The sequence below is a fragment of the Neodiprion lecontei genome, chromosome 3, assembly GCF_021901455.1.
Source record: "Neodiprion lecontei isolate iyNeoLeco1 chromosome 3, iyNeoLeco1.1, whole genome shotgun sequence".
Classification (NCBI taxonomy): domain Eukaryota; kingdom Metazoa; phylum Arthropoda; class Insecta; order Hymenoptera; family Diprionidae; genus Neodiprion; species Neodiprion lecontei.
The window spans coordinates 2,614,183-2,638,293 of NC_060262.1; the positions used below are offsets into that span (position 1 = coordinate 2,614,183).

At 39.1% G+C, this 24,111-nt stretch overlaps 3 protein-coding genes across 3 annotated transcripts; 1 reads left to right on the forward strand and 2 right to left on the reverse strand.

Moving 5' to 3' along the window:
- The first annotated feature begins 510 nt into the window (after positions 1-510).
- On the forward strand, positions 511-18,623 carry LOC107221852 (fatty acid synthase). The gene is made up of 10 exons (XM_015661008.2): positions 511-840; positions 8,877-9,080; positions 9,240-9,593; positions 9,684-12,838; positions 12,926-13,379; positions 13,488-13,851; positions 13,965-15,451; positions 15,555-16,492; positions 16,604-16,840; positions 16,948-18,623. Exons 2-10 carry the CDS (start codon positions 8,972-8,974, stop codon positions 17,047-17,049), a joined length of 7,200 nt encoding a protein of 2,399 aa, XP_015516494.1. The 5' UTR covers positions 511-840; positions 8,877-8,971; the 3' UTR covers positions 17,050-18,623.
- Positions 17,607-21,084, reverse strand: LOC107221859 (2-oxoglutarate and iron-dependent oxygenase domain-containing protein 3). Its single transcript, XM_015661015.2, has 5 exons — positions 20,807-21,084; positions 20,015-20,452; positions 19,682-19,835; positions 19,392-19,518; positions 17,607-19,287 (listed from the first exon to the last, which is right to left on the reverse strand). The coding sequence occupies exons 1-5, from the start codon at positions 20,926-20,928 to the stop codon at positions 19,133-19,135; spliced, it is 996 nt and encodes a 331-aa protein (XP_015516501.1). The 5' UTR covers positions 20,929-21,084; the 3' UTR covers positions 17,607-19,132.
- Positions 21,085-21,699: 615 nt separating this feature from the next.
- Positions 21,700-23,525, reverse strand: LOC107221847 (luciferin sulfotransferase-like). The gene is made up of 6 exons (XM_015660992.2): positions 23,330-23,525; positions 22,999-23,095; positions 22,700-22,856; positions 22,473-22,593; positions 22,238-22,332; positions 21,700-22,148 (listed from the first exon to the last, which is right to left on the reverse strand). Exons 1-6 carry the CDS (start codon positions 23,523-23,525, stop codon positions 21,843-21,845), a joined length of 972 nt encoding a protein of 323 aa, XP_015516478.1. The 3' UTR covers positions 21,700-21,842.
- Between the last annotated feature and the right edge of the window lie 586 nt (positions 23,526-24,111).

A 24,111-nucleotide genomic window follows, 5' to 3' on the forward strand; every position in this document is an offset into this window, starting at 1 on the left:
AAAACGAGGACCTCATACGACAAATCCGACAAAAACTGCACGCATGTTACATCACGTTAGAGGGAAAATAAAGAAAAAAATTATTCCGTATCGAAGTCGTCGAAGAAATGAGAATTTGAAGTAAATTAATAAAAAAAAAAACAAAAAGAGCGGGAAAAAAACAGAAGTAATTAGGAAAGAACGATGATTGGACGTCGGCTAAACCGAGCAGCACGTGACCGACGTATGAAAGAGACGAGAGACAGACCCGCTGGTATCGCAAGTGTGTCGCAAAATCCGGAAGAAACACCGCGCCTGGATTGAATTCGGAGTCGGATGGCAATGCGCGCGGCGATTCACGCCGTTTTTCCATTGAGTCGCTGCGCCGCCCGGCCGCCTCGCTGATCCTCGAAACGGCGCATGCGCGTTTTGCTCCGGCTCTCCGATTGGTCGGCATCACATGGGCTGATGTCAGACCACAGACAGGGGCCGCAATTCGATAATAAAGGCATCCTCGCCGAAAAGATCTTAGCTAGTCCATACCGAGGCGTCGGGCCGCTCGTACGGGACATTATTATTATTACAAAACATACGTCCAAATTATTGTTTATATATAATTCTTAAACAATATTATAATACAAAATTATTATTAATATAAATGCTGTAATTATCATACCTCGTCGTTAATTAAATATCGGTTTGTTAGTGGGACTTAGATTAATTTACGTATGTACGTAGAACTATACGTACCGTATTAAATGAATAAATAAATAAATAAATAAATAAATAAATAAATAAACATCCACAACCGAAAATCTCGCTACGTATAATACGACACACAGGATTATATCGACGTGTTCGGTGAGTTTGTGACAATCGTTATTACTACTATCGTTCAAGTTATAAAATGTCACTGTTTTTTCATCTACGTTTCGCTAATTTACACAGATTCTTACGTCTCGATAATTATTACGATCGACGTTCTCGAAACTCTAAAATTATTCGTTAATTTTGTGGTTGTTGTTATTATTATTATTATTATTATTATTTCTTTCACCATTCCACGTACGTATCGTAGAGGCTTTGAATGAAAATAGGATAGATGAATTAGGCCGAGAAAAATGATAGGAGATGATAGAATAAAAGAAAAAATGAAAACCCTGAAACATTACACCGCGTTCGCCTCGTGTCGAGAGAGAGAGAGAGGCTAGGCGCCTAGGATACGTCATTATGATATCAGGGTTGCATTTCAACGCGCAGTTTTGTGTATAACAGTTTTTCTTAATTAATCGTCACGCGTGTACGATCTGTGTGAAATAGGAAAACCATAGATGATGGAAAATAGATAGGATGGGTAAGAGATAAGGATAAGAATGGAAAAAAAAAAAACAAATCATAGAGAAAAAAAACAATTCACATATCCGTTCGTGTAACGCGCGGCGATAAAAATTTCCTCTATCGAACCGGCGGTGGATTACACACACGTTTGTGTATACATACGTGTATATATACATATATATATACAAGTGTTTACACATATGTATACTATATAGGTTGAACTTGCTTCGGGGAATGTCGATCACGCAGATTTGAGAATTCTTTTCTCTCTCTCTCTCTCTCTGTATGTGATAATAAGTCGTAGCTACCGAAGCGTGACGTCCGTTTCCTAAGGAGAGTTTACAAAAGCCTTCGGCCGAACGTTGTTTAATCATTTTAATCGTTTGCTTGTACGCGCCTACATATACATGTGCTTTTTAACGATCGGTGATTAGAATTAAAAAATAAAACTTCCATTTCCGTCACTATGCGTGCATTTAATTTGACGTTGATAACTCGTTAGGACGTTCCAGTTATTCTCTTGATTTTGATCCAAATAATTGTAATTCTTATTCTTGTCATCTTTCGTATCCGCTCCGGAAGAATTTTACGGCTACGATTTCAACGTTACAATTTTTATACCGCGCGAAGATACCGGTGGGGAAGAACACGAGGCGAAGTTAGTCGCGAAAGGTGGTCCGTTAGAATCGACCTGCAACGGGGAAACGGAAACACTGTTAGTAGCGAAATCACGGACTTATGGACGGAGTTTTTCCCTGCGGTGATGCGGCGAAAGACGGAAGGAAAATCAGACCCGTCAGCCGTCTTGATAAGGCTGAATAGATATACGTATAACACGGATGTGCACGCACGTGGAGTTTGTTTGTTATTATTGCATAGGTTAGGTCTGAAGGTAGCCGATCACGGACTGAGAATTCGTAATAATACAACATGCCTTATCGTGTAGCGCCTAGTTGCAAAAACGCAAAAACAATGCGAGGTCGAAGTATATAGAGAATAAGGCTATGTGGTACCAAGCAATGTATTCGTATCTTTGTTCATTCAAGTTTTCCGAAAAATATTGAGAGGCGTAGGATACGGCTTGATACGATCGGGTTGACGAACACAGGTGTACCAAAAGTATGCTTATTTACGTTGATGTCATTTCTGTCTATCGAACATCTGCCTTCAAAGTTAGAATGAAAGACGATGCTATTCCAAATGTGATTTCAATTCATAGTTATTGAATACAAATATATTTCATCGTGTGAATATAAGTCATTTATTTATGTAGGTTCTATAGGCAGGTTCCTTTTCAAACCACCAAGCTAGGTCGGAACGAAAAATTCAAACGACTTTTAAAGAAGAAGATAAAAATACGCACATTTTGATAAAAAATCACTCAAATCCGTTAATTCGTTGATAAGTTATAGCACTTTAAAAAAAAAACAGTAAATTTACGGTTTCTGTAACAACGAGTTTTTGACAAAAAATGGTAATAGCCGTGCAGAGATGAAATTTTTTTAAAGCAAAATGACCAAATATGCGTCCCCTTAAATTACCCAAAGAATCATGTAAATTATTTATAAGTCGTTTGAATTTTTCGTCCCGACCTTGCTTGGTGGTTTGAAATGGAACCAGCCTATGTACAATAATTTACGAATTATTCAACGCGATATCTTCTGTTCATTCTGTCATTGTATTATCTTTTCTTTTTTTTTGTTTTTTTTTTTTTTTGTATACATTTATACTCTGTATTATTCTGGTTCTACGTACAGGTAAGCACCTGTACTTTGCTTTGCTTTGCAACTCTATAGAATGTACGCCGGAATTAAAATTGGATTAAAAAAGAAAATGTGCTTACCCGCACAGTTTCTTATAAAAAAAGAATTGAAGCTGTGTTCGTACATACCTACCTATACAGTTCGAGGAAATAGTTTACGGCAACTATCTGTCCGAAAGACTAATACCGCCTAAAGTTAATCGTGTAAACGTGGCGCTCGAAAACTTGGCTCATCAATACGGCCGACGTTCTATCTCATGTACTCTCCCCAAGGCGCATATTCCTCGCCATCAAATACTTACGCTCCGTCCATAAGTCCGTGAGCGAAATGAATGGAACACCGGTGAAGAAGTCCGATGGAGAAGACAACCGTTATTAAACAATGTTTCTCTCCGTCTCTTCCGCAGGACAATGCCGTTCCTTGTTCGCGGTGTCCAGTGGTCCTGGAAAAATGCTTGAATTTTTTTTACCAGACACCACGTTATTTTAAGTCCTCATATCGATGAAAACCTTTTCAATGTTAGTGGTGCAATAAAGTCTAGCAGCTAATCATTTTCCCGCCGCGCTTATTCAACTCGATCACTTATGCATTCAAATGCGAAGCGGGTTTTTACGGCAAGCGAGTTTTACTGTATACACTTTCAAGGTTACATCTATAATTCATTTTAGAGACTAAATTAATGACGAAAATTTTCACATCATTCTAATCAAACTGTGATCATCACACGTTGTATCGCAGATACATTTCTAGGCCAGATTTCAATGTCAACTGCGAGGTGACGTCAAGTCTCGATGCGTTTCACGCATTTAACATTCGCTCTGCCGCGGGCGGCGATAAAAGGTGCCTGCCTTATCGACCAAGTTTCTAATTATCGAAGAATGTTAATCATTCGTTTTCTCTTGTTACTCCCGAATTCCTTGAAAGTTAATACGAACGCTGACCAAACATAGACACGTCAATGATACGAACGGCATGTAGCGATGAACGGATTACGCGTTTCGTACTTCGGCAACTTTTCACTCTTGAAAACGGCAAGAGGGCGTCTATATATATATATATATTTTCACTATCGTATCTAGACTTCAAATATGAAAATGTGATCAGAAACGTGGAAATTATATAACAGTTCGATTTAGACCGAAAGATCGTATGTATTGGTAGATACGACCTTCTGCTACTGATTCAACCATAAAAACTTATCTCGACTAATTCCATGAGGTTATATCTGCAAAAAAAATGTTTCTTTTTTACTTTTCCGGTTCAAATATAAATTTGTCAACTAAAAAAAAATTGAAAAAAATCATCTACTACGGTAATTGCAAAAGTGCGTAACTGCCAAAAATTCCAACCGTTTCGATAATTTACTATTTGGATAATAGACGATCAGAAAATCGACGTTCTCACTGTATAAATACGTTGGTTTCAATAGTTTACGCGTTTCTGCGATTTTTACAGCAATTCAAAAGAAAAAAAGTTTGAATTTTCGCAGATTTCAACTTATTTACACGTTTCAGTGGTTTTTAGAGCTTTTGCCGAAAGAAAGAAAAAACGTGGCGCTCGCGACCTTTTGTTTGGATTTTTTTTTCACTTACTTATTAACGGAAACAGGTCGCATCTGCCTAACGTACGACATTTGGTTTTTATATATTGTCAAATGTTTGATTTCGTTTGAATTATACGTTTTGATCATTTTCGGAGATAATGGTGATTGAAAAAAATAGAAACAGAAAAAAAAAAAAAAATTATACGCCCTTTTGTCACTAAAATCGTATTTTTGTCGGTTACGACTTTATGCCATTAGACACGCGATGTGTGTAATAATTTTTTGACGCCTTGAAAATTCGTATCGAATGTTTTTTCGCATATTGCAGATTACGTACATACATGTCGAACTTGCGGATACAAATAACTGATGACCGACTCGCTAATAGATAAACTTGAAGAGTAAATTTACTCCCGCTTCTTCTTGTCACTAAACTGTTCAAATCCTTCCAAGGTGTGATGATATTTCCTGCGATCGAAGCACACATGCTGAATTTATAATCAAACATGCAGACGTTGCATGTTATTATTGGTTCATTAAATAGATAAGTAAATAAAAAATTTATAAATAATTTCTCTTTTTATAGCGTTTCTATTTTTCACAGGCAAGAATTTAAATCACGTACTTTACGCTATCAAATCAAATGAAATCGGAATCAGAAATTTTTTTGCGATAATTTTCGCGTCTAATTCATCCTCAATTAGAGTTTTGACGAGCATGGGTTTTATTCTTCTTTTTTTCCTTTAAATATGACTCTTTTCGAAGTATCAGAATAATTCACGATCGTGGTCATCGCGAGATGATGGCTTTCGTTTATGTTCGCTTCTTAAATATTCATAACATTTACTTCTTGTATGATTTTTGCTGATTTACGCGGGGATATATTTGAGCATGTGTTTCGAAGCTATAACGTATAACGTACTCGCCAGTAATGTACGAATAATTTGCACTCCTAAGAAGACAAGTTACGACGGGTTTCTTTTTTACCTTTCTTTTTTGCTCTTGCGCGTCTCTTATTTCTTCGTTTGTTTTGACGTAGATGTTAATTTTCTTACACGTTCTAATTATACGCTAAGGCAATGATATTCTTTTACCGAAAAAATTAACCGCGCTTTAAGTACATACTTGTATAATTCCTTGTTAACGATAATGAAATGAATAGTAATAATAATAACAACAACCAGCAACAATAATAATAGTGAAATCGACACGCTTATAAATGAAATCAAATCAAATCAAATGTATGTTTTTCCCGCAAGATATTGCGAATCTTTTGTGTCTTGTTATTTCTTCCAAAAGCGCGTATAGATGTTCAATATATTTAGGTGTGATTATGGAATACCTTGATAATCAGAAGTAAGAATGATAAAAAATCGATTGGAATAAAATACAATTCTCGTCGACTTCAAGTATTGCATCGAATTAAACAAAAGAATGATATATCGGTTGATTATAATGAAACGGACGTATGAATCATTATTTAGTTCTCTTTAAATTTGACTAAAGTCAAAAGTTCGTTTAAGCTTTTAACTTTGTCGTAAAACTTGACTTTTTTTACGCATACGCCTTTATGATTCTAAGCCCGTGATATGTAGGTCATTTGTTGTATAAATTGAAAGCAAAGAAAAAACAGATTTCAGTGTCATAAAAATTAAAAATCCGACGATTACGGCATTGACCGAAGAAAAATGTCCTCGAACGTTTTAACGTAAACATTTACTATCGCCTTGTCATTTTATGTGTCAAATGTTTAACTCTTTAACTGAAAATACCTCTTCACTTGTAATCGGAAGAATAAGTGAAAAGAGAAAATGTCACGTTGTTTGTATTATACATAGCTGCGTTAGAAATGTGAGCCTCGGGGCGAAATAAATTACCATTTGAAACGATCGACAGCCGTTTATGTCCATTATTACAACGTCTACCGTTTTACCGAAATCGAAATATATTTCTCTCTGTACAACAGTGTGAAAACAGATGTACGTATAATAATACAGACGATCGGCTCTGCTCCTCTAATCGACGAAACATAATTTGTAATCTCACGATGACGATGCAGGATGCTGTGTTTATCAATCCTTGGGAGACAGCGAAGCATCTACGTCGAATATAAAATGCGATTTAGTCGATGGTCGGTACCAGTAATGCTTACCGGAGTAATTATTAATGGGCATGTATTTGTGGATTCAAGTGCGTATACATGTATTTTTTTTTTTCTTTTTACCCTTTAAATTGCTAATTACACAAGCCGAGTGCCGATGATATATGGTTTTACGGTTCGGTGCTCCTCACGAAACGTTTATAGCAATGGCAAAAAGATAGAAGATGACAGGAGCGCGATAGATGAAGAGACTGGCGAGAAAAAAGAATCACTAAATTATTGATCAGATAATGATGATAGTAACAATAATAATAGTTATAATAAAAATCAAAGTGACAAACGATGACTTTGGAAATGAGTCTCTCATGCGGGATTATGAAGAAATATCCACTCATAGATGTGCGCTCGGATAAAAGTGTTTGGGGATTTGTGCAAAAATTTATCCTTTATGATAATTGAACGTTGGAATTTATAATCATGATTATTACACGTATTATCCGTCAGTCAGTACTTGATAATCTTTGGCGAACAAGGTTTAATTCGAAATTAATCGCGGAGCTGCTGTTACTGTAGAACCATTAGAAATGATTGATCGTATGCGTATTATAGTCAGTCGTCTCCGATTTTACGTACTTGAAGCGTTGAATGTTTTTCCGTTGCAGTATTGCTTCGTACGAAAACGTTGCAAATGTTTTGTTTTCGTATTTAAGTTGAATTTGTTTTTCTCTGAAACAATGTAATATTACTCAATGACGAAGACGTTTGTCACCAATTGAACTCTTGTAAATGGATCAATTCCGTAACGTCAGTGATCTCGAAAGCTTTTAGTAGTTATTCATGATCTGTGCGGTAATTTAATTCCGTATATGAAATATTTGTTTAATAAAAATTCGAACGCACTAATTTACTTCTCATTCAATCACCCGAATTTTGCAATATTACAACCGTGTGCGGTTTTCATTCCCCGTGCTCCATTTTCGTAACTTGGGTTGTTTGTTTGAGGTCAGACCTAATGAAACGTTGGCTAAGGGCTATTAAAGGAAAGGAATGATTTGCTGTCAGGTTTTCATTACTTAGCAATGACTTTTAGATAAGTTCAAGTGTATGGAGTTGTCGTATAACTGTGGGTCAATAATTTCCCTTGCTGATTGTCAAGGTAGAGAGATTCATTAGTCAGTGGCTTCAAGGTAATTGCGTTATACTCGCTGTGCATTAGACGAAATCAAAACACTCAAACTGTACTCAATCGAGACAGTGAGAAATACATTTCAATTATCATCATTCCTTCTGTAGTTTCGGATTGAACATCTTTCGAAACGACGCAAGGACAAATTTTTTTTTTTTTTTTTATATTCAACGCGAAGCTTTTTTATATATAAGAGTCTGCTTGTAGTGAAAGATGGTGAATTTTATTTGATTTATTGCTTTTAGAATTCTTACAATTCCAGGCACAACCGAATTCACTCCATAATTTCATTTCATCGAATTTACTTGTTACGTTCGTATTTACGCAACATTTTGTACGAGCATGCTTATCGTTCATCTTATATTCAATTGACGACAGTATGTTAATTTAATTTGAAACATTATGCCACCTTTTTCTTTCTTGTCAGGATATTTAAAAATTATGCAACGATCAAAGTTTCGTACGACTTGGTACATTACTGTGTATCTCATCGCGTCGATCAAAACACACGAGTATTATGATGATGTGGCAAAAATTGTAGCTTCAATTTTAATATTACATGTACATCAATTTTGTTTTACATTTGTTTCTGGTAATCTTGAGGTCACATCGTTGTTCGTACCCGAGGTTCTCTTAGCGCAGCAGAATCATGTCAGAAGCTTGCCTCGGGCAACCGGTCATTGGAAAATTGCTTCATGCTTTCAATTGAGATAACTTAATGAACTATTGACCGTCTAGGAGCAAATGTCAACGCTTACAGTGTCAACTCGAGTAATTGAATTTTACAGCTTACATTAGACGCTCAAACATGAACTAATTGTTGCTTGTTATGTTTGGTTGTACACTATTTTTTTTTTTATTCTCTTACCTTAAATCAATAAAATTTTCATTCTAAAAACGTGTGTTTCACCTCTGTCACTGGTATTACAATGATTATTTATTACCTTTTTATTCTCTCTGTTTCAGCCTTCCTGTCCACAAGGCTTGCTAGTCTGATAAATTCCGCACAACATTGATCAAGTTTTAAATTTCGATTTTCACGTATAAACACTTGGTTAAAAATGCCTGCCAGATTTGAAAGCGTTAATAGTCCAGTCGTGCGGGAATCGATAGTGACTAACGGGAGTGGATACAGCCTTGATGAGGATATAGTTATCACTGGTTTTTCAGGTACGTAATAATTTTAACCGGGACGAATTATTGCTGTGAAAACGTTAGACATATCTAGATCGATTATTGATTCTACAGGGCATTCGATCCGTGTGTTTCTAATATAAACATTTACCCGTTGAATTGAATTCATGAGTACTGTGAATATTTTATTCGCAGGTCGCTTACCTGAGTCATCGAACATCGAAGAATTCAAACAGCAATTATTCGATGGAATCGATTTAGTCACTGACGATGAACGTAGATGGCCTTCCGGCCTTCACGGGCTTCCAACACGAACTGGCAAGCTTAAGGATTTGAAATCTTTCGACGCCACATTTTTCGGCGTACACGCCAAACAAGCGGAAGTCATGGATCCTCAACTAAGGATGCTGCTTGAATTGACTCACGAAGCGATCGTTGACGCTGGTATAAACCCGACAGAAGTTAAGGGAACCAAGACTGGTGTTTTCATCGGTGTTTCAGACTCCGAATCGGATGAATTTTGGACTGCTGATCCCGATCTAGTTAACGGTATGTATATTTTCACAGCGAAACGTCGACGACACGAAGCTAGAGTTTCGTAAAATTGAGTCTTGAACTCGTAAACGGTTGTCGTTACAGGATACGGATTGACGGGATGCTGCCGTGCTATGTTCCCAAACAGAATCTCCTACACATTTGACTTCAGCGGTCCGAGTTTTGCAGTCGACACAGCGTGTTCCTCTTCTCTTTACGCTTTCAATCAGGCTGTGGTAGCTATGCGTACTGGACAATGCGATGCAGCCATTGTTGGCGGTGTAAACTTAGTTTTAAAACCGACAAGCTCTCTCCAGTTTCACAGACTGAACATGTTATCGCCCGAGGGTATGTGCAAAGCTTTCGACGCATCGGGCAACGGCTATGTAAGATCAGAGGCGGCGGTTGTTCTCTATCTTCAAAAATCTACGAGCGCCAAACGAGTTTACGCCACCGTTGTAAACTCAAAGACCAATACGGACGGCAACAAATATCAAGGTATCACTTTTCCAAGCGGGGCTATGCAGAACGCGCTTATGCGAGAAGTGTACAACGAGGCTGGCATAAACCCTGCGGATGTGGCTTACGTCGAGGCGCACGGAACCGGAACGAAAGTCGGTGATCCCCAAGAAGTTAACTCCATCGCCGATCTATTCTGCAAGGATCGAAAGTCCCCGCTGTTGATTGGATCTGTTAAATCCAACATGGGTCATTCCGAGCCAGCTAGTGGTCTGTGCTCGATCGCCAAGGTTCTGATTGGCATGGAGGCAGGCGTTCTGCCTGGCAATTTGCATTACAAGAGCCCCAATTTGGACATACCTGCGTTGAGCGACGGAAGATTGAAAGTCGTCGATAGAGCCACTCCTTGGAACGGAGGTCTCGTTGCCATCAATTCGTTTGGATTTGGGGGAGCCAATGCTCACATCGTTCTGCGCAGTAATCCGAAGCCGAAACTTTCGCCAGTGCTGGATGTCAAGCTACCAAAAATTGTTGCCGTCTCTGGAAGGACGAAAGAGGCTGTAGACTCGTTCTTGGACAAGGTTAAGGAGAACGAACAGGATGACGAATTCATTGCACTGGTGCAAGATTTACATGCCACCAATATTCCGGGACATGTATATCGCGGATTCCAAGTTCTTGGAAACGAAAATATCCGCGAAGTTGACGAGTACGTTAACGACAAACGACCGATTTGGTATGTCTTCTCAGGAATGGGCTCCCAGTGGCCTGGAATGGGCCGGGAATTATTCAGGATCGAAACTTTTGCTAGGACAATGCAACGTTGCGCCGACGCGCTCAAGCCTGAAGGTGTAGATCTGATGGATTTGATTCAAAATGGTACTGAGGAAACGTTTGAAAACGTTATGAACGCCTTTGTGGCCATTGCTGCGATCCAAGTTGCCCTTGTAGACGTTTTGACTTCTATCGGTATTCATCCAGACGGAATTGTCGGTCATTCCGTTGGAGAGCTGGGCTGTGCCTATGCCGATGGTACTTTTACAGCTGAACAAACGGTGCTGGCAGCTTATTGGCGAGGAAAGTCCATTCTGGAGGCTGCATTGCCTGAAGGCGCTATGGCGGCGGTTGGGTTGAGCTGGGAAGAGGCTAAAAACCGTTGCCCCAAGGAGATCTCACCCGCTTGTCACAACAGCGCGGATTCAGTGACGGTTTCCGGACCGGTAGAAGTAGTTAAGAAATTTGTAGCCGAACTAAAAAAGGAAGAAATCTTTGCAAAGCTAGTAAACAGCTCAGGCTGCGCCTTCCACAGCAAATACATATCGGCTGCTGGTACCAAGCTGCGAACTTCGCTGGACAAAATCATTCCAAGTCCTAAGCAGAGGAGTCCAAGGTGGATCTCTAGTTCCATTCCTGAAGTGGCTTGGGGAACACCTGTTGCTCAATTCAGCTCCCCTGCCTATCACGTCAACAATCTATTATCTCCGGTTCTATTCCAAGAAGCTCTTGCCCATGCCCCCGACAATGCGATCACCATTGAAATCGCACCCCACTGCTTACTGCAAGCCATTCTGCGCAGATCCCTGAAACCGACGGTGACCAACATCGGTCTTCACAAACGAGATCACTCAAATAATATTGCATTCCTTTTCAACAACATTGGTAAAGCGTTCAATGCCGGCGCGCAGCCTAAACTTGCCAAGTTTTATCCGCCTGTCAATTATCCGGTCGGGCGTGGTACACCGATGATCAATTCACTGATTCGGTGGGATCACACGACTGAGTGGAGCGTAGCCGATTTCTCAGGAAAAGGGGCACGTACCGGAGAAAGTGTGATAGAAGTTGATTTGTCCAAGGAGGGTGACGCCTACTTGGCGGGACACACAATTGACGGTAGAATCTTGTTCCCTGCTACCGGCTACCTGACCCTGGTGTGGAAAACTTTTGCTAAGATAAGGGGCGAAGATTTCGAAAAGTTACCTGTCATTTTGGAAGATGTCCAGTTTCACAGAGCGACGATAATGCCAAAAGAAGGATCCGTCAAGTTCTTAGTTAATATTTTCGACGGTACCGGTGAATTCGAGATTTGCGAGGCCGGCTCAGTCGCGGTTTCCGGGAAAATAACCGCCGCCGAGAACGTGGAAAAACAGCAACTCAATTTGCCAACCCCAGTGGCTAAAATCGATTCCGAACTGTTGGAACTGAACACCAGTGACGTGTACAAAGATCTGAGACTGCGTGGATACGATTATAACGGTATTTTCCAAGGAATAAAATCGTCCGACAATAACGGAGTATCCGGTAAACTTCTGTGGGACGATAATTGGGTATCTTACATTGATACTATGCTGCAATTCAGTATTCTGGGTAAAGATACGCGCGATTTGTACCTGCCGACTCGACTCCAGCGAGCCATCATCAATCCGTCCCACCACAAAGAATTGGCATCAAAACTTTCAGAGAAGGAAGGATTGCCAGTCTACTCGTATTCCAACCTCGACGTTATCAAGTCTGGAGGAATTGAACTCCGTGGTATGAAGGCCTCTCTCGCACCAAGAAAACAACAGACTCAGGCAGCACCCAAGCATGAACGCTACACCTTTGTACCCTACGAAAATACCCAGTCTGTTGTTGAGGATCCAGACAAAGCTAAACAGTACGCTATGACGGTTCTTTTACAAGTTGTGCGTGAAAATCTCGGTGGACTTAAAATCAAGGCTGTCGAAGTCGCCGGCGAACGTGCTGCCGAGGCACTTCTGGTTCCACTGGTCTTGGACATCTTGCAATCTGAGCCAATGCTGACTGTGAGTACATCTGAAAATTTGATTAGTGTTTTTACTCTCTTTTGAGCTTTGAATTACTCCGGTATATGAATTACTCTGAAATTTCAGGTCGACTTGCAAGTCGCTTCGACCTCTCCGGACAGTTATAACTCAGTCCTGGAGCAATGGGCAACGAAATGCGTAGCTCGTGACGTTTCGACTAGCCCAGCGGGTCAAGATTTGCACCTCGTTTTAGCGGCAGACTTACTTACCAACAAGAATTCAACCGTTCTAAATAACTCTGCCGCTGCACTCAAGCCCGGCGGTTTTGTCGTTTTGGAAGAGACCGGTAAACTTGATACTGCTATACTGAAGAACAGCGGTCTTGTATTTGTTGCAAAGCAACTGACGGTTGGAAAGAGCTACGTTCTTCTGAAGAAACTGGACGAACAAAAGAAGCCACTTGTCATTAAAATTACGCAACAAAACTTCTACTGGGTTGACAGTGTCAAGGCAGCCCTTGTCAAATCTGAAAGTGAAGGTCAAAAAATTCTGCTCGTTGGTCAAGGCGAACCAACGCTTGGTATGTAGTTTGGAGAATATTAAATTTGAGCATGGTTTCTGCCATGAAGTTTGGTTTATTTTGCGAACGATCATTACCGTGGATACTCATCATTATTTCGTCTATTAGGTCTAGTTGGTCTGATGACTTGCATCCGCCAAGAGGCTGGAGGAAACAACACCCGGTACGTGTTTCTACAGGATAAGAAGGCACCTGAATTCTCACTGAAGACTGCTATTTACGCTGATCAATTATCCAAGGACCTTGTTTCCAATGTCCTGAAGGGAGGGCAGTGGGGAAGCTACCGCCACTTGCGACTTGATCAACAAAACGACAGTTCGTCGCTCCAGGTTGAGCATGCCTACATCAACACGCTTGTTAGAGGTGATTTGAGCAGCTTGAAATGGATCGAAGGACCGCTGAGCTACTATCAGCCAGAAAAATACCCCAAGAATGAATTCTGCAATGTCTACTACGCTCCTCTGAATTTCAGGTATACTTTTTTGTCATCCATGCTTCAACCATTTATCGCGGAAACCTAGATTCCGTGTTAGAGGATTTTACAAAAATATATGAAATCATAAAGTAGCGAATCTTGATTTTCAGAGACATAATGCTGGCGACCGGAAAACTGACGGCAGATTCTCTCCCCGGTGATCTGGCTGGGCAAGACTGCATTCTTGGTCTTGAATTCGCGGGTCGTGATTCAAAGGGAAAACGGGTCATGGGAATGATCGCTGCTCGTGGACTGGCAACGACTGTATTAGCTGATCCAGGATTCATGTGGGAAGTACCTGACAAATGGACCCTGGAAGAGGCTGCGACCATCCCGGTTGTGTACGCGACCAGCTATTACGCCCTGATTGTTCGAGGCCGCATGCGTCCTGGTGAAAGCGTGCTGATTCACGCCGGTACCGGAGGCGTGGGACAAGCCAGCATTTCAATTGCTTTGCACGCCGGTTGTAAGGTATTCACAACTGTGGGCTCGCAAGAGAAACGCGATTTTCTGAAAAAGACGTTCCCACAATTGACGGATAAGAATATCGGCAACTCGCGAGATACTAGCTTCGAACAGTTGGTACTCGCCGAGACGAATGGACGCGGTGTTGATTTGGTGCTGAATTCGCTTGCCGAAGAAAAGCTGCAGGCAAGCGTTAGGTGTTTGGCTAAACATGGAAGGTTCCTTGAGATTGGGAAATATGATTTATCCAAAAACACCGCTCTCGGTATGGCGTTCTTCCTCAAGAATACCAGTTTTCATGGTATTCTTTTGGACGCATTGTTCGACACCGATTCTTTCGAGAAAAAGGAGGTCGTTCGACTCGTTAATGAGGGAATCAAAAACGGCGCCGTTAGACCGCTACCGTCGACCGTATTTTCCGAACAGCAAATCGAACAGGGATTCAGGTACATGGCCTCAGGAAAACATATCGGTAAAGTTCTTCTCAAAATACGTGACGAGGAGAGCAAGAAGGTCGTACAACCGAGTCTGAAGACAGTCGCCGCCATTCCACGAACCTATATGAATCCAGACAAGTCTTATCTTCTTGTGGGTGGTTTAGGAGGATTTGGTTTGGAATTGGCCAACTGGATGATAACCCGTGGAGCAAAGAACATCGTGCTTACTTCTCGCTCTGGGATCAGAACCGGCTATCAAGCTCTCTGCATTCGCCGTTGGCGGGAAATCGGTGTGAATATTACCGTTTCAACTACGGACGCAACTTCGCCGGACGGAGCTGAAAAACTCGTGAAAGAAGCGCAAAAGCTCGCACCCGTCGGTGGGATATTCAATTTGGCAGCCGTACTGCGCGATGCTATGATCGAGAACTTGACTGACGCTGATTTCAAAACTGTTGCCGCACCCAAAATCGACGCTACCAAGCACCTCGATCTTGCCTCCAGAAAGTTCTGCCCAGCTCTTGACTACTTCGTAGTATTTTCGTCGGTTTCCTGCGGACGGGGTAATGCCGGACAGACTAATTACGGTTTGGCAAACTCTGCCATGGAGAGAATCGTCGAAGAAAGACAAGCCAGCGGATTGCCAGGACTTGCCATCCAGTGGGGAGCTATTGGAGACGTGGGCTTGATCTTAGGTAATTATAAATTTATCCAGATTTATTTTTCTGCTGACTTTGTCACTCATTCATACTGATTTTCAATTTTCTCATGATTTACATCTTATTCTTCAATCTTCAGAAACTATGGGTGGTAATGACACCGAAGTTGGAGGCACACTGCCTCAACGCATGTCCAGCTGTTTGTCAACTATGGACGTGTTCCTTCAACAGCCACACCCAGTTTTGGCCTCCATGGTACTAGCTGACAAGGGTAAAGCTGGAGACGCTTCGAACCAAGTTGGACTGTTGGAGGCGGTCGGTAATATTCTTGGAATAAAGGACGTGAAAACTGTGAATCCTAACAATACGCTGGCGGATTTGGGAATGGATTCTCTGATGGGTACAGAAATCAAGCAGACATTGGAGAGAAGTTACGATCTTGTATTATCGGCGCAGGAAATCCGAGGTTTGACCTTCGGAAAGTTAATTGAATTTTCTAGCGGGTCGAGCGATAGCGCCGAAGTCGCTAGTCCGGTACCTGATCGGGTAACGGCGGCAGAAGACGCTCCAGACAAGCTGTTGTATCAATTCTCTGGAAATGAGATCATGCCCAAAGAGTGTCTCGTTCAACTCGCGTCGAAGTCGAAGACAGGCACACCGATATTTGTCTTGCACGCTATCGAAGGCGCTGTTACGTCGCTGAAACTTTTGGCAAGCGAACTCAATCGCCCAGTTTGGGGTTTACAGTGCACCTCTGATGCACCGCTCAAATCTATGGCCGATTTGGCCGATTTCTACATCAAGCAAATGAAGACCGTGCAGGCCAAAGGCCCGTATACCATTGTTGGCTACTCGTTTGGTGCCTGCGTCGCGTTTGAAATGGCATTGCAGTTGGAATCGGCAGGTGAACAGGCGATATTGACACTTTTGGATGGTTCACCGGCCTACATCACGTCTCACAGTCAATCGATTGCCAAACAAGTTAACTCGAATCAGCCTACAAACATTGAGAACGGTCTGGAACCAGCTCTGGCTTTCTTTGCCATGCAGTTCAAACCCGACGTCAATTTCGTCAAGGTAAATTTTTACAAGACTCAATTCTGTTTGGATTTCGCGATGTCGGACACGCGTGATTTCAATTTCGTGATTTTGTACGATCGCGGTAATAATTGTAATTGTCATTTACAGGCTTCAGCTGAACTTGAAAATCATCCGACACTGGAAAAGAAATTGGACAAATTTGTAGAGATAGTTGGAAGTACACAGTTCACCGGCGAAGATCTCAAATCTGCTGCCATCTCATTCTTCAGGAAACTTAAAGCTGCGAACTTTTACCAACCTGCTAGCAAATACAACGGACCCATCACATTGGTCAAAGCCAAAGACAATTTTGTCACACTAGAACAAGACTACGGTCTGTCGGAGGTAAGCATCCTGAAATACATCAAGTTAACACCGTGTGTTTATTCAGTCGGGCGGAGCTCTTTTAATATAGGAAAACTAATACTGATGTTATTTTTATTTCATTGCAGATCTGTAGTCAGAACGTCAGAATTACGGAATTAGCTGGCAATCACAGAAGTATTTTGACCGGCGAGAGCGTTAAAAAAATAGCTGAAATTTTACGACCATAGGTTAATAAGTTATTGATCCGCCCATTTGATTTGATTCTCAAGCATTAAAAATAGGGTGATTTCATTTATAGGTATCTCTAACACCTATTCATTAGACGTATACTAACAAGCTAAAGTGTTCCCTCGTCCTTCCCTTCTTGAAATCGTTCACCCAGTATTATATTAAGGCATTCCTAGACGGGGAAACTTCAAAAATCTATCTAGATCGATCTTTCAATTTGTACGGTCTAAATTTTTTCTCTCTCAGATCTCGTCATCAATTTTATTATTTGAAGAAGAGTGATTGATACAAAAAAAGAAAATTCCTTTTGTATAAAAATCTTTTCCATGATCGAGTTTCTACGCGTTATCATTCATTTCGATTATTATTCTCATTACGTTGTTATAAATATAGGGCATAGGTTAACGTGTAATATACATGTATATTTTTTTTTTTTTTTATATATATAGATTATTAACGCAGTCGACACTTACGTTATTCGATGTGAATTTTGCATGAGACAGTAGTAAGATTCAGCGGGCTGTAAAGAAACGAAGTGGCATTTTTCTAATTAAGATCTATGAGAATGGTCCAACAGATGGATCCGATTCAAACGACGTGAGCGTGAATTTGATATTTAAACAAGACCATCGGTTCCTAATCTTTCCTAAGGAACACTGATTAAAATGGTTAAGAAGCTTGAAATGAGTTCCTATACGATTTTTTAATAACTCTCAGTGGACAGAGATGTTATTGTCAAGTTGTATGAGAAGGATGTATTTATTTTAATAGCATAAATAAATATATGTATATGATAATTCAATCATTCCTGTTGGGCATTTGCATTAAGATTTAGAGTTTTTCGCGAGATACTAATTCATATAATAACCGTATAATTGTTAATGTTTTCAGTTAAGAATATCGTGATTTACTAAATCGGGAGTATACTGTTTTTATATTCGTCGACCGGTGATGCGTGATATTCGCGTGACAAATCAAAAAAAACAAAAACTGTTTTAAACGAAGACATATTCTTGACGTATGAGTACACTCTTAGGTGTAAAATTTATTTCGGTTGCATAATGAAAATAAATTACTTATTTATTAATCATACTCGCAATGCCCATGCGAAAACTATATGACAAAACGTACAACTTTTATTATAAAGTATGCTTTAACTCTGTGGTATAATATTGCAATACATATAAAACAAAACGTTATTATTTGTATTTTTCAACGTTTCACTCTCTCTTTTTTACTCTCTCTATTTCTTGTTGGTTAATTGTGTGTATTAATTTCGCCAATGATAGATTGTCGCATAAATATAATACTAGCTGTACTAATAGAATATGTTTAACATCACAAGTTAAAGAAAAAAAAGACGAAGAAATTCTCATAAATGTATAAGAAAATTCGTTGCATAAATCTTCGTTCACAATAATCAGAATGAGTCTTGCATACGCGCCGAAATGGCCTTAAAAATAGATTTTATTGCGAACGGTTGAATACTATGCAAAAGAATGTGCACAATGTACCCTTGTAGTTGTATATATTATATATTGAAAAATATAATAAATTATTAAATATATCGTAATGGCCAATGATTCAATTCTGTTTAGCAGATTCGTGTGAAATAAGGTCGAAAAAACGTACCATTTTTTTTCGAATACCAGTGTTTTCTTCTTATTATGCGCAATATTTAGGGTGATAATTGAAGTGAACATTACTGAATACAATATGTAGGACAAGTATTTTATTACACAATTAGAATATTACGGTTACATCGGAATGTATTAGATATGTCTTATTACCAATTCCTGGATGGTCTTTGGCGCGGCTATAGTTCAGAGTTAAGTACCAAATAAAAATAAATATGTATATAATTATGAGAACCAAATTGACTTATGATATATTGCAAAGTTGAAGGAATTACGTATCGCTTTTCGATCGATAGTGATGATTAATATTGAGGAATTAATTATCCACTCATCCAAAACACTTGTTACATATCACTAATTGAATTGTTTTCAGTTTAATACAACGTAGTGATCGATTAATACAAAAAATATTTATAAACCTTGTTGATTGATCGCCCATTCGGGGCTATGTTTTCTTTTTAGCAGACTGGAATGCAGGATCCGAAATTGAATACTCTGGGTTGCAAGTAAAAGATACAGTCAAGGCGTACCGTGTTCCTGACGTTACCTTCTCGACCTGGTGTAAATTTTCACTTCCTGATGTGAACAGTGATACGCGACCTGTAAATTTAGTTTGGACGCGTGATAAAACATATTCAAAATAGCCTTGATTCACTTAATAATTCTATCCTATTTTGAATGAAGTATGATTTTAAAAGTGCTACCTTTTCGAGGTTCAACAGTCATGTTTACATTGTTCTTGTCAATGAAAACGAATCTACCACCCTCAAAATCTTTTCCAAAATCATTCAAATATACCAACGATGTGTAGTAAAATGACTTGTAGGTTTCCTGTAAACAGTTTGAAAATGTTTTTCAATAACGTTAGTTTCAGAAGTGCAGAATTAGATAATTTTCATTTAATTTCATCAGTTCCAGAATATACTAACACATTTCCAGATCTATTGCAATTAAGTTTATTATTTGGTACATCAAGTTTGTAAAATCAAATTACCTTGTCTACATGCGGATGCCAATACTCGTCGTGAATGGTTTTAGCAGGCTCGTTAGTCATTCGAGAAAAGAATGTTGGATGTGTCAAGTAAATATTGTTTGCATCAATTCCAAAATTGTGGGCTACCGTATGCTGTATTTTCGTCCTCACAGCTCTGTAAGAATTGAACATAAAAGGTGAACAATAAGTAAAATGTAAAATAATTCCTTGCCGATTGTGTCCAACTCTTTTTATCAATTTTATTGCTATTAAAATTTGAAGCTATGTAAACATTCTCAAGCTGCGAATTTCAAGTGAGAATAAACAACCGCGTAAGATCGAAGAACAGCGTACTTGTAAATGGCAAGATCAACGCTGTTGAAAATCTCACGCGCCGCATTCAATGTGTAAATGTTAATCATTCCGGAACCCTTGCTGAGCGCTCCGGAGTGCAAATCGAGTATACTAGCTCCTCCGGCCGAGCCTCCAAAGCTGAAACCGCTCTTTGCAATCCTCAGCAAAACATCTACTTCCGTAGTCGATACCAGTTTGTCTGTGACTACGCGACTGCACTTCTGAGGCGTGCAGTTTGGAAATGTATCCAAATCGGTTTTGTAATCGTCGGAACATTCCACGACTTGGTTCCTACTCAAAAGGACATCCTTCTGTTGGGCCAATGATATCTCTTTGCCATTTTTACTGTTGTACCACACAACGAATAACACGCCAAGTATCAGAATACAGCGTGACCAAACTCGCTGGTACGGAAACGTCACTATCGGCCCGTACTTCCTGTCGAATGAATATTACGTGTTATTAGACGTCGAGGTGAAATCCGAGGTTAAAATGCAATGATTTGGATCCCTGAATCCTACAACCTTATGAGTTGTTTCTTATTATTGATTGGATTCTTCGTAGGTTCTGTAACTTACTATGTTGACTTAGAAAAAAAAAAAGAAAAAAAAACAAACTTAAGACGATGAAAAATACTAATGGGAATATTCTGAATAATAACAACCTGGTCGTGTTCATTGATCTACGAACTAGAAACGAGAAATTGAAAAAAAAAAATATAAAAATGGTGAAAGAAAAACAAATGGTAAAAATTAAACAAACAGTGTATCATAATGAATGGAATCAACTCACGGTTTGACATTTGAATCGATTTGCTGATCAACTTTTTTAGTAGTTTCAACGACTTTAGATTCGTTTTCTGCTTTAGCCTTCTTTGCATCTTTCCTTTTCACCTTTCTTACTTCTTGTGTCATTTTAATGGATTATTTGAATGATTTTACAAGTCTTTAGTATTCGCCGATAAATTCATGATTTAAGCGTGCCTGCCGCTTGACGCCTTTACGTGTTGTACTTTTAAGGAAACCTTCTTTTTTTTCCGTTTCTTTTTCTTAGGCTGATTCTGTCTGCCAAGTCGCTATTGCGCTAGAATATTCAGTGGCTCCATCTCTGAGCGCTTGTATCTGACTCTGTACCGCATTTACAGGTATTTTCTCTCTGCATAATGAGAGCAGATATTATTGGTGACTCGTTCCGTTGGTTCCAGTCATTTGTGTCGATTTTCTTCCTTGACCCTGGTCAAAATTTATACTACTACGAATTTTTACTTACAGAAATTGGCACATTTCGTATTATTTTGTACAAGATTTTTAATATGCATAGTTTTTCGCAAAGGATTGTTAATATATAATCGATAAATATTGTATATTATCTAAAATGGAAATTTTGTTAATCATGGTTCTTTTTCTAAATATTATTGCAATGTTTCCGCATATTAGTTAGGCGGAAATTTTTAATCAGTGACAATAATATTGTAATAGAATTAACAGAATTGTATACATACTATGAATTTTCAAATAGTAAAAATGATATGTAAAATATGTTCTCTTCACGATGTACAAAGTATAATCTTGAGTTTGAATAGTTCACCAATCTAGGTTACACAAATTTTTTTGTTTCACTTAAACTAATTCTGAGGATTTTACCATTCTAAATCTTAAATCCGTATTCTCATACTATTTAAATGCTGTGTCATTTGTTATTTTGTAATAGTCATTGTCCAATTTATACGGAATCCATTCCCAGATAATTGATTTTCCAATAGTCAACCGATTTTATGATCCAACAGATTTTCTTCGTCTGAATATGAAACGCGAAATTCCGCGATTATTTATTCTTCGGGTCCAGGCAGTTTGAATTCAAACTTGAGTCCGGTTCCTTTCGTGTTAATTTCTATCCACTCGTCGAACTTCTGCGCTAATTCGTCGTTCATGTAATTTCGCCAGTCCCCGACTCTTCCTTTCCTAATGAATTTTGCATCGACGTTATCCCTGTGTCCAATCATGTGTTCCAAGTTGATCGCTGGGTTCGCTGCCATTTTTGAGAATTTTAAATGCTCGCATAGTCCCGATACTTGACTTGCAGTTACAGTTTTGTTTAAAAATTTCGCCGTCTTCCTTATCGCCCCAGCTTGGTCCTGTAATACATTTAAATAATTCGATTTTTTTACGCTCATATCACACGGCATTGACACGAAAAATAATGATTTCTACGATGTTGTTTTACCTTTTTCATTTCTTCGTACGTTAAAAAGAGAATATTATTATCATCTCTGCGTTCCCAAAATTTTAGCACGTGATTCCAAAACGGACCCATTGGCGCTAAAAATTTAAACAATAATAATCAAAGCGTAAAGCGATCTAATTTTAGGTTTTATAATGTTAAACTTAGGAAACTTAAATGATTTGTAGCTAGACAAAATTTAATTATTATACGAAAATTTTGAAACGTGAATTTATACTCGTGTCTTGCAGAAAGAGTTCGGCAAATTCTTCAAACGATCCTCGTATATCGTGCATAAGTTTGCAGTAATGATAGAAGGATACACACGTATCCTTTGGATTTCTAGTGACGTAAATTATCTGAAAAAATATATCATTTTGGCTGTGAGAAGATGTGATGGTTACCATTCGCATATCGAAGAATCGTACGAAATGAATGTAATTATATTTATATTTATACGTATACCTTCGGTTTTTTAGTCTTTATTTGTAACGGCAATAAATCCCAGGGTAAATGTGATTTGACGTATCTTGGACTGGGCGTTTTCTCAACGTTCTCAACGCTATTGCCCATCTGTGAGAACCAATCGACGTACTCGCCGGTGACGAGCAGCGCCGAACTTCTTTAGAATTGCAGAAAACGGAATAAAATCAAAGATACGTATCTACGATTACCGGCTATCATTGTATTTCAACCGATGGAATCGGACTAACGATGAATTTGATTATTCTCAGATAATTCTGAAATTGGAATGGAAGACTTACTCAAGAAGTGGATTGCGCAAAACTAACAATGTCTGCGCCTGTTCGTAGTCGAAGTCGTTTCCGATGCACCAAGCCATTTCCTGCACCCAATGACTGCCTGAATGGTGAAAACAAAGAAAGGATATTAATAATAACACAGGCCTGCGATGGTTTTCCGAGTCTATGAAAAAAATATTAAAAAAATTCTGTCATGTAAATTGTTGTTTGAATTTTTTTTTCTGTTTTCTTAGTACTACTGGAGTTAACTTCCAATTCAGTTAAATAATAATTGATCTGACTGGTTTTCAGATTTCGTTTTTGTTGAACGGCTTAAAGGAGTCAAATTACTTACCTGTACGAGGATACGAGACGAGCCACACATCGTCTTCCCGAATCTCCATGTCCCGTATTTTTGGACCGTAAAGAGCGTACTGCGGCGGCAATAAACAGGATCCCGGTTCAACTCGAACAAAACTGTTCTTCACACCGAACATTACATCCAGTTTTTTACCGATCTCGCCATCGACGGTGGAATACGTCAAAACCATTTTCTCTGTGAGTGACAAACGAGTTTTAATATTATTGAAAAAGCTGATAATGCACATTTGAAAACAATAGTCACGAGACATTGATGGGAGAATTTTTTTATCATTCGAATACTTACTTTCTTAGGATTTGATATTTTTAATGAAATCACGAGTGACTTTTTATCAGGTTACGCGGTTGCGACGCTGGATGCTGAGATGCACTCGACTGTAACTGCAGTCGTTCTGAGTGCAACGAGCCTCTCCCAACTTTCTGTACCTCGTTTCAATCCACAGCAGGTAGCCAGATTTTCTCTTTCCTGCTCCGACTTACGCACGTTTTCCTTTACATGATTTACCCCGACCCTGATGAGGTATAATTATTAATAAAAGATTTTTGTTCATTATTGTAACAATTTTTGTGCTTTTGTAAAAGGGAAACTGTACAATAATTATGTTTGAGTGCTAGAATTGTAACTACTATGGTTTCTTCTGATTGTTGTACCGATGGTCATTGAAGATCTATTACAGAATTGATTAAATACTTTGAAATGTATTTTCTTCACATATCAAGGAGATGAGTGATTCTGAATATTGCAAAGTGCATTAT